General features: G+C 40.2%; 1 protein-coding gene across 3 annotated transcripts; it reads right to left on the reverse strand.

Moving 5' to 3' along the window:
- Positions 1-574: 574 nt before the first annotated feature.
- On the reverse strand, positions 575-9051 carry LOC137124197 (adipose secreted signaling protein). Of its 3 annotated transcripts, XM_067498948.1 has the most exons (7): positions 8942-9051; positions 8582-8818; positions 6581-6653; positions 5541-5677; positions 4741-4894; positions 2781-2906; positions 575-2393 (listed from the first exon to the last, which is right to left on the reverse strand). In XM_067498948.1, exons 3-7 carry the CDS (start codon positions 6597-6599, stop codon positions 2290-2292), a joined length of 540 nt encoding a protein of 179 aa, XP_067355049.1. In that variant the 5' UTR covers positions 6600-6653; positions 8582-8818; positions 8942-9051; the 3' UTR covers positions 575-2289. The 3 variants fall into 3 exon arrangements, with proteins under 3 accessions (XP_067355049.1, XP_067355050.1, XP_067355048.1); XM_067498949.1 differs by having other exon boundaries at positions 8719-9006; XM_067498947.1 differs by having other exon boundaries at positions 8582-9006.
- Between the last annotated feature and the right edge of the window lie 795 nt (positions 9052-9846).

Below are 9846 nucleotides of genomic sequence, written 5' to 3' on the forward strand. Positions count from 1 at the left end.
CCAGTGAGTTCCGGGTTGCTGCAGCAGATAATTTTCCGCATGATGATTTGCCACAGATTTTACACCGGATGCCCTTCCTGATGCAACCGTTCCCAATTTCTACCGGGTTTGGACCAGCACTGCACAGCTGCGGATGGGAGTGGGCTGTTAGGGGCTCAGTTTCTTGCCCAGAGGCTGCCTTACCACTGAGCTACAGCCGCCCCGATGACTATGTAATGCAGTCAGCTATATTTTCTGTTGTCATCACAGCTGGCAAAGTTTTGAGGTCATTCCATTCAAACTTTAAATTGAATTTGCTTTTATTCTCTTCCAAAGGATTAGAATGGAGATGATTAATCAAAAGTTTGTACACTGTAATGTTAGTATGGAGCTGATAAATAAATGTGAATAACTTTTATATTAGTTCTATTCAAAACCTATTTAAATTAGACAAGATATGTAGCAGAAACATTGTGTATTCCTGTAAAAATTAATTGCACGTTTCAGCTGAATCTTTCCTTGTGTTGTATTTATGACACAGTTCAAATATAATATCTACAGTATTGTAAGAAACAAACAAAACATCTGACACATGTTGATTCCACTAAGGGCTGACTTGTCTCATTTATTTGATAAGGACAGCAGATTTTGATCACACACTTTATGAAGTATAAATCATGCAAAAACAACAAAAACAAATATATGTAATGTACCATTATACATTGACATTATGCATAATTTACTGTAGGCGACCACAATACACGCGAAGCTGACGTCAACAGAACTGGAGCTTAAGGCGAATACACATTATTTTCCAGAACAGAACAACATGTACAGTGTTATTAGTATCAGTATTATTATTAGATATTTGAGTACCATGGTGCTGCTTCATTTTTGTAATGCATTCTTCTTTTTTATGCAGTTTTTCTTGGCAGCCACAGACATATACAACAGACGGTGCAGTTATACGGAAATATTTGTGATTTTTATTATTATTGGCTACTGAGAAATATACACATAAAATTCTCTCTTGTTGTCATCTGAGAGTGAAGTGTGATAACTGGACTGGTTAAAGCTACATTCTGCCCCTGAAATCAAGCCACTCTGCTCCACCCAGTCCTCCCTCCTTCTCCCTGCTCTGCTACACAGCACCACACTACGCCCATAGCTTCAGTGAGTTCTCATTGTGAAATTACAATACATAAAGTGCGAGAGTTTTTAATCAAGCAGAAAATAACAATGGATATAATATTGTATTGTATTGTATTGTATTATCAGACTATTGTATTGTATTATTTATTTATATTACATAAATATTTGGAAAAACTTTAGGAAAAAACTGAGTGGTCATAAAGGACTTTTACTACAAACATTGCCAATGCGACCAAAGTGCAGTTGAGCAGGTGGTCCTCACTAAACCCTTCTCACTAAACAAGTCTCTACATGATAATATCAGTAAGTCCAGGAGAATTGTATTCAACAGCAAAGTGCAATTGGCTAAACACATCAATCTTCATAACAAAATGGATGACACACATTTTAATTTGTTCTGAAGTGTATAGAACACTCAGATTGGAGAAACTGTTATATTGGGATTTGTCTGTTTGCAGGACGTCAATGAAAGAGAAGACAGACTGTTTAAATGTGGGGGCCACCAGGCCTGCTGGCTCTGTTCCTCAGTGACGGACTTTGATAACCAACACTAAGGAAATTACAAGAGAAAATTCTGTTCTGGGACTGAAGAACATTCATTATTGCACTATTAACCTTTAGGCAACTTCACTGCTGTTCTTGATGCACACTATCAACAATTATTGCACCATAATCTGATGACGACCTCTTTGTGGTAGATGATACACATCATTCAGGAACAGGAATTATCTTTTTCTTCCTGTAAAATGATATTTTAAGTTAATTTACAGTTGCTTACAATGCAAAGTGTAGTCATCATTACTTATTTTTCCAGTGTGTGTGTCTGTGTAAGCTGTCTGGTGTTCAGTGCTGTCTGATTGTTATTCTCCAACAACAGAAAGTCCCATCCAGAGCGACAGGCTGGTGTTTTGTTGATCTGCTGAAAATCCTCTTCATTATGCAATTTATATGTAGATTAGCATTTGACTGCTGTGAAATGTTGGAATAGCACAATAGCAAAGGGTCATCGCATTATTTCTCATTTAAATGTGGCAGTTTGAACACATTTTGGTGGTTGCATACTCACACTCTGAGTACCCGGAACCTGTCACTGAATATTACTTGTGCGGATGGATACAAACAGTAATAGTATACGCAGTATCCTGCATGTGTGACTTTTCATAATTTCCTCTTATGATCAGTGCTGTGCCTTTTGTGGGTGTCTTTCTGAGCACCCAGACACCTCACCCCCTCCTGCAGCATGGGTGTACCATGATGTGGGTCTGCATGGAGGAAGAGGATGGGATGAAGGTAAAGAGAGATGCAGAGAGATAAAAGAGAGACAAACACTGAATGTTAATCAGTTTTCTGCTCACTCCTGGTATCACATGAAATTGTTGGACTCAGTCAGAGCTGACAGCTTCTTTGTTGCTTTGCTAAGTGACTATGAGAACAGTGTAGAGCATAGCTACTGTTGCTATGGTAGAAAAGTGTGTCTATTTCTGACTAGTTTCTGACTTGTGTATGAAAGATTAACACAACATAGCTAGTGGTACAAATCAGGGTATTCAAAATCTTTAAAATCTAAATATGTTTAAAACAACAAACTTTACATGACTTAGTGATGTCTGTTAAACCTGTACCCAGAGTGTGGGTCTGCTGGCACCTACCAATGACTTTGGCCTGGAGTCTGACCTTCAGACTGCTGTCTTTTCTCCCTCTGGATACCAGGCTGATGTCCTCCTGCTGCACGCCCTCCTGATGTGCCCTGTACTCACATGTTACCTTTACTCCTCCTAAAGAGAGCGAGCGAGAGAGAGAGATAGGGTCAAGAGGAGGACAGAAGCTTGGTGCATCGGGGGGTGGGTCCCCCAGCAGTCTAAGCCTGTAGCAGCGTAACTATAACTAAGTATAAGCTTTACGACAGAGGAAGGTTTTGAGCCTAGACTTAAAAGTAGAGAGGGTGTCTGCTTCCAGAATCTGAACTGGGAGCTGGTTCCACAGGAGAGGAGCTTGATAGCTAAAGGACCACTAACTACAAATATAAGAGTTAAAGTATGCTGTATGTGTATAAGCAGTTTTGCGGTATTGAGAGTAGTCGTGACCTATCAAACTGACTCGTGGTGGCTACTACTTATTCATCCCACCATAGCGCCATCTTGTTGCTTAGTTATCAACATTATTTAGAGTCGCTCATTGTGTTATGTTGTCGATCAAACAGCTGCAGCTGATCCAGAAGTCCTCACTAACTCCTCACTCACCGAAAAGTAGTGCACTCCTGCTCTCTGAGCTTTAGCTTTAAAGCTCATCTCCTGTGGAACCAGCTCCCAGTTCAGGTGATAGATACTCTCTCTGGCCTAGATAACTCTGACCCAGCTCTTAGTTATGCTGCCATAAATGTAACTCCTGCTCAGGACCCAGGATTAGCTTATTTTTACCTTGTATTTCTTTACTGTTTAAATCCTATGTTTTTAATAGCACAGTGTGTTATTTTAAATCTTTTCTAGAGATCAATTATTATTTCTCCTGCATTTGTGGATCTGTGTGTTCTGTGTGTGTGTGATGTAAGAATCTCTGTTAATGGTTAATATCTGATAATAAATTTTAACCACTAAAATCAATTATAAACTGGTTGTACAGAAAGACAGAAACAGAGTATTACTGATAAGAGGCAGATGGATGGATGGGAAAAAGCAGAGTGCACGGAGACACAAATACAGATAACAAAACAGTCTCTCCCCAATTTCTGGGGAAAATTTGGTTGTATCTCAAACAACCATCCATCCTTTTGTCCACAGTAACCAGTTTGAGAACAGTTGAGTTTTTCTTTCTCCTGGAAACAGGAACAGTGCCTAAATTTCAGATACTCTGTTGGTCCCTCTAACAATTAGGTCCAGATTTGCTTTAACAAGATGGAGCTATGGTGGGATTAATAAGTAGTAGCCACCGTGAGCCAGTTTGATAGCAAATTTGCCAGATTGTTGCTTTGTGTTGCTCTTTTCTTTTCTCTCTTCACTTTCCACTCACCCCAACCAGTCAAGGCAGATCGTGGTCCACCCTGAGCCTGGTTGTGCTGGAGGTTTCTTCCATTAAAGGGAGTTTTTTCTCTCCACTGTTGCCTATGGCTTGCTCAAGGGGCAATTGTTGGGTTTGTAATCTTGACTTTATTCTGCAAAGTGCCCTGAGATGACTTTGTTGTGAATTGGCGCTAGATAAATAAAGTTGAATTGAATTGTATTGAATTGAATTTGATACCTGCACAGCCCAGCAAAGCTGTGTCTCTCTGAGTGAATGATATATTAGTGTATATCTAGTGTCAGACAACCACAGGTTAGATCAGGTCATGTCAGTTACCAGTGATGACCCACCAGTCAATTGATCTTCAGTACATCACACATTTTCTAATAATAATGTACGACATAGTTAGAATTGCACTTGTCTCATGATCACAAAGAACTGTGCTGTCTGAGCCCAACAGTTTGCTCTGTCACAGCGCAGGTTACAGACAAATTTAAATAATGTGGCTGTTTGTGGCTGTTCTTTACTAAGAGGCGAACAGAAAAAGTCCCCGTCTGCTAACATCAACAGGCATCCTAACAGGCTAAACTGCCCATCAGTGTCTGAACTCACCCTCCAGTGTGGAGTTTATACGATGGACGCGGAGGCTGGGAGACCTTCGTGTCGGGGAGGAGGAAGGAAGACAGGAGAGCTCTTTGCCCACCGTGGGCACATCTGGAACAGTGAAGACAATCTCATAACAGTGGTGGCTCTTCAGGAAACCGGCCTGAAGTGAGGAACGACACAGTAGAGACAACACGTAAAGGGGAGGGAGAAAGTGTAAGCAGCAGTGGCTTTGACACACGTTTCCTGGAAACAGGTAAGGTCATAATTTAATTCATAATTTAAACACACAGTCAAACCTGAACACACAGACACATCTTTAGATCTTTATGATCCACATTTCCAAGTTTTTAACCATTAGGAATTCAGATGATGTCATCTGGGGGAGCGTTGATTGACCATGATTACAAACTCCAGAGTGTGAGCAACAATATAACATAATCTGGACTGACGGCTCCTCCAAGTGATGTCACCTGGAGGCATTTTTCAGCAAGATGTAGTGAGATATTTTAATGTAGGGAAGTTCAATGTTATTTATGTGCATGTACTAACCAAACTAGTACTAAAAGAAGCAAGTTCTACATCAGCGAAGGCATCGTTTAATGGAGAAGCTTGCTAAAGGCTAATTTAGGTTTACCTGTAATGTCCACGGAACCTCACTGACACATCCACAGCACAACAGGAACACAACAAAGCTGATTCCTGTGTATGTTCTTATGCACAGAAGGACCCTAACGTCAGGTGAGTGGTAAGTGCAGAGTACATATTATGGACAAGCAAACTGCCAAATACAATATTCTCACACGCACCTTGACCAAGTAGCTGCCGTCTTTCTCTAAGACAGCAATGAGAGTGGAGAGGTTTGACTGGTCGTCTCTCCGTGTTGGAGAACCAGGGGGCTCGTCATCGTCAGGGAAATGCACCCCACCTGCTTTGGAGGTGGAGCCTGGTGACAGAGAGAAAATACAAGTTTGATTGTATTTTAACAACCGAAGCAGCTGCAAATATGCAGCTGTAACAAAATCCTCCTAAACAACATATTCAGAAAGCAAAAACAGAAGTGTGCATTTTAATATATGTTTAAATGACTTCAAATAAATCAGCAAACAAGATGTGAAAGCAGGAGTACAGATGTGATCCAGCAGCCACATCTAGAACCACAAACAGCATGAAGTGGGAGTCCTTTGTTCGAAAAGCATAGTTTGTGTGGTGAACTGCTACGATGTAATTTTTATTATTTTAAATTCTCAGCAACAACAACCACAACAATGACAGTACAGCGCATAGCACACAAAACATAATATGATGTAATGATGACGGGCTTTTTACAGCTCAGTAGTTGCAGTAGCTGCAGTGGTGGAACATTGGATTAAATCTGTCAAGCTACACAAAATTACAACCACATTTACAACCTGGGTGCTGAAATGAATGCAGGACCCAGGTTGTAAACAAGTTGCACAAGTCACCATATGCATTATATATACATCAGTACATAGCTATATTTTATATTTTACTAAATGAACTACTCAGGAAAAAGGAGGAGAGCAAATTAATGCGGAAATATGACAAAACTGTTCACAAAAGTAAAGACATCTGGTTGATCTCCACACACACAGCTTAGCTCGTCTCTTTTTACTGCATATTCATGTAGTCCCTGGTCATTTGGTCTTTTCTACTGTAGATTCCCACATCTAATATCAGTACCAGCTCAGCAAGCTTAAAATGAAGGTTACAGATGATGGTTATGATGGTTACAGCCAGACATAACTGTATAAAGGCTGAAATGCAATAGCATTAACACACACGCACACACACATAAAGACATGAGCACAGACAGTGTCAAACTTACCTTTTCTTCCTGTTGCCATAGGAATGAGATTAAGAACTGTGAATTTTCAGACAATGCCTGTGTGATTTCATCACTGACGTCAGGAGAATGAAGACAATAACAGAGAGACAGAAGCATGTTAGATGTTGACAGCTTTGTGGTGTTGCATCATTTACTGAGATGCAAAAAAGTCTCCAAGCTTGAGGTCTTTTGACTGTTCTGGTTTTCATAAGAGACACACTACACATACTGTGTCATGGCTCCTGGGCCTCGGTTCTGTACTAATCTGTTAGCCCTTCAAGTCTTTCTCTCTCCTTTGCTGTCTGGTCTTACATCCACTCGCATTGCAGATGGAGCGGTTGAATCTGGTCACCTTTGTTAAAGAGGCAGGATTAAGACAAAGAGAGAAGGTCACCTAGTCAGTCCTCAAACCTCTGGGTGAATCAGGGTGAGAGAAGTGGTAGAGTGGCATTTGCCCCTCCCCATCCTACCTGAGTTGACCTGAGGAGATGCTGCTGCCTGAATATTACAGTGCTGTGTGACTGTGTGTGTGTGTGTTTGTGTGTGTCCTGAACAGGAAAGTGTTGCATAACTAATAATTGACCTGACATTTACAAGCAGAAACTGGGACACTGGCACCAGTGCCCCAAAAAACTGAATATCATCAAACCCATTAGATGAGTCAATGGTGGTAATGTAGGAAAAGTAGGCAGCTGCCTGTGGCTCTAACTAACTGAGGCTTTCCAAAGACAATCATCGACTTTGTCTGGACCCTCCCAAAACAGTCCTGACAGTCCTACATCTGAACATGGTCACTCCATCAACAGACATCCTGTATGGGTCGGCACATCCACACAGTCGCACCCACTTGATCCAAAATTACAACCACATCTCAATGCTTCCACAAACTGGCCAATCAGAACAAAGTGGACTCGTTTGCATGAGAGAGGCCTTAAAGACCGGAGCTAAAACTACTGCATAAACACTCATTATTACAAAAAAGCAGAAAAACAGTTTTTGTATTGAATTATAAATCATCCAGAACAATTTCTCTTAATCCCATTAATAATTTTTTTAATAGTAATTACAGTAAAGTAAGGTAATTTATAATTAGAAAGAGCTTTGTGAGTGTGCACATTGTTAAGTTGGTGCTGCAATAGACAAACAATAACTTTTGCTTCTACTTTGCCTGGACAGTTTTTAGGGTATAAAATCAAAAACAATGCATGACAAAGCAAATCTATTTTTTCATTTCAAACGTTTTTAAAAACATTTTGTCTTTTAAACATGTGCGTTATTTACCGTGTCCATTGATACGTTGGTGTGGTCACTGAATATGTTTTTATATTTTCCATGGCCTCCCAGCTTATCTGGATGTTGGATTTGTACCATTGTCATGTGAGTTTGCAGAATGTTTATAAACTGTGACTATGGAAACCGTAAACTGTCCTCCATCACTGCGAGATGAGGATAAATATATAAGAACAGACAGTGTCTGTCTAGCTTTTATATATGTCCACCTATGGAAACTGTGCGAAGACATGTGCATTTGTCTGAATACATTTGTCACATACCACAACACCTTTTGATACTAGGTCCAAAAATATAAGAAATAAATAACTGAAATGAATGAATGTGTTTTCCCTGCAGATCCCATCCAACAGTACTGTATATAAATATAGATTATTTGACATGGACATTTTCTATTTTTTTCTTTTTAAATGGCAGAATTTCAAACTTTGATTTGCCGTTGAAATCGTTGACAGCCTGCATAAGATGCATTAAACAGTAGCGAAATTCACTGCAGCTGATATGATATTGTATGTAAACACGCTGTGTTGAAAAATGTGAATTTTGGGGAACCAATAAATAAAGTCAGCTGCACAGCGCGGTAGAATCACCAGCCTTTTCCAGTGTTTTGAACGTGTGACCACACAGATAAATGAAAAATGATATTCATCTCTAGAGCCTCATGCAGACACACAGCTCCTGAATCCACCCCACAGGACATACAGTACATACCGCTCAGTGTAACGTGTTCTGGGCGTTTTCAGCGCCTTTCTACACTCGGGACTTCCCTCTAACCGGTCCACTGAGGTGCAGACAGAAGCAGAGGATGTTCCGGAAACTACCAACGATAAATGTAAGTGGTAACGCACCGTAAATCATGGAACCACACGGTGGTCTCGGTCACTGAGAGGGAGACAGTCCCAGAGCCTTCCAGGGGGGGGGGGGAGACAGGGAGCGGCTGTGGAGCGACTGGACGCAGGTGCAGTAAAAAGAAAAAGAATAAAAAAAACGTTAATACTCCAATTAGTCTGTCCTCTAGTAAAACAGGGAAAATATATTTTCCTAAGACCTAAACGCTGACAGGCAACACACCTTCAATCGCTCGTCAGCGTTTGATGTGGACAGTGGGATGCGCTCATGGTTTCCTCTTGTGGCCGTCGGAGTAAAAAACACCGTGTCTGAAATTAAAATTATAGCTACGAACGATTTGCATGGTGAATATCGGAGTTATCTGATTTTTTAATATATTAATTTTTATGTAATAATTAGTATTTATATAATAATTCTATTGCAGATATCAGAATATTCAGTGTGAATATCTAATAAAAACAAGTCGTAAATATCTGACAGTAAAAGCCCAATACAAAGGTGACGTAATTTGTCCAACAATAAATGACGTCCCGGACACCTGAATTGTAAAAATAAAATTAAGGATATCTGCAATATATATATATATATATATATATATATATATATATATATATATATATATATATATATATATATTTTTTTAGTCCTTTCAGGTTATCCAGTGAGTTCAGAGTCGCCACAGTGGATCATTGTCCTCATGTTGATTTGGCAGTTTATGCCAGATGCCCTTCCTGATGGAACCCTCCCCAACTTCTACCGGGCTTGGACCGGCAACAGCTGATAATGGGAATGGGCCGTTAGGGGTTCAGTGTCTTGTGGAGACACACGTTGACATATAGCAGGGTCGACCAGGGATCGAACCACTGACACTGTGGTCCGTGGACACCTTTATGATACTAAGCTGTACTGATGACTCTCCAACCATTTGGCACAAGCCCAGAGAAATGAAATACAAAATGATGGGATTAATAAACTTGCTGAGAAGATGCAAATATCATTTGATCTGTGTTTGACTCTCGCCAGGCTCTTTAAGAGTATCAGTAGAACAGTACTTCATGTTTGTACTTACCTCCTCTGGTGGTTCTTGGTCATTCTTCCAAGATGCATCTGATCCCTTTAAACTGAAG

This window comes from Channa argus, chromosome 3, assembly GCF_033026475.1.
Source record: "Channa argus isolate prfri chromosome 3, Channa argus male v1.0, whole genome shotgun sequence".
NCBI lineage: Eukaryota > Metazoa > Chordata > Actinopteri > Anabantiformes > Channidae > Channa > Channa argus.

Coding starts and splice junctions, on each gene's coding strand:
- LOC137124197 (XM_067498948.1), bottom strand. Junction 2,907..4,740: donor TATAAACTCCACACTGGAGG/GTGAGTTCAGAC, acceptor CGCTCTCTTTAG/GAGGAGTAAAGGTAACATGT. Junction 2,394..2,780: donor ACTCCAGGCCAAAGTCATTG/GTAGGTGCCAGC, acceptor TCCTCCATGCAG/ACCCACATCATGGTACACCC.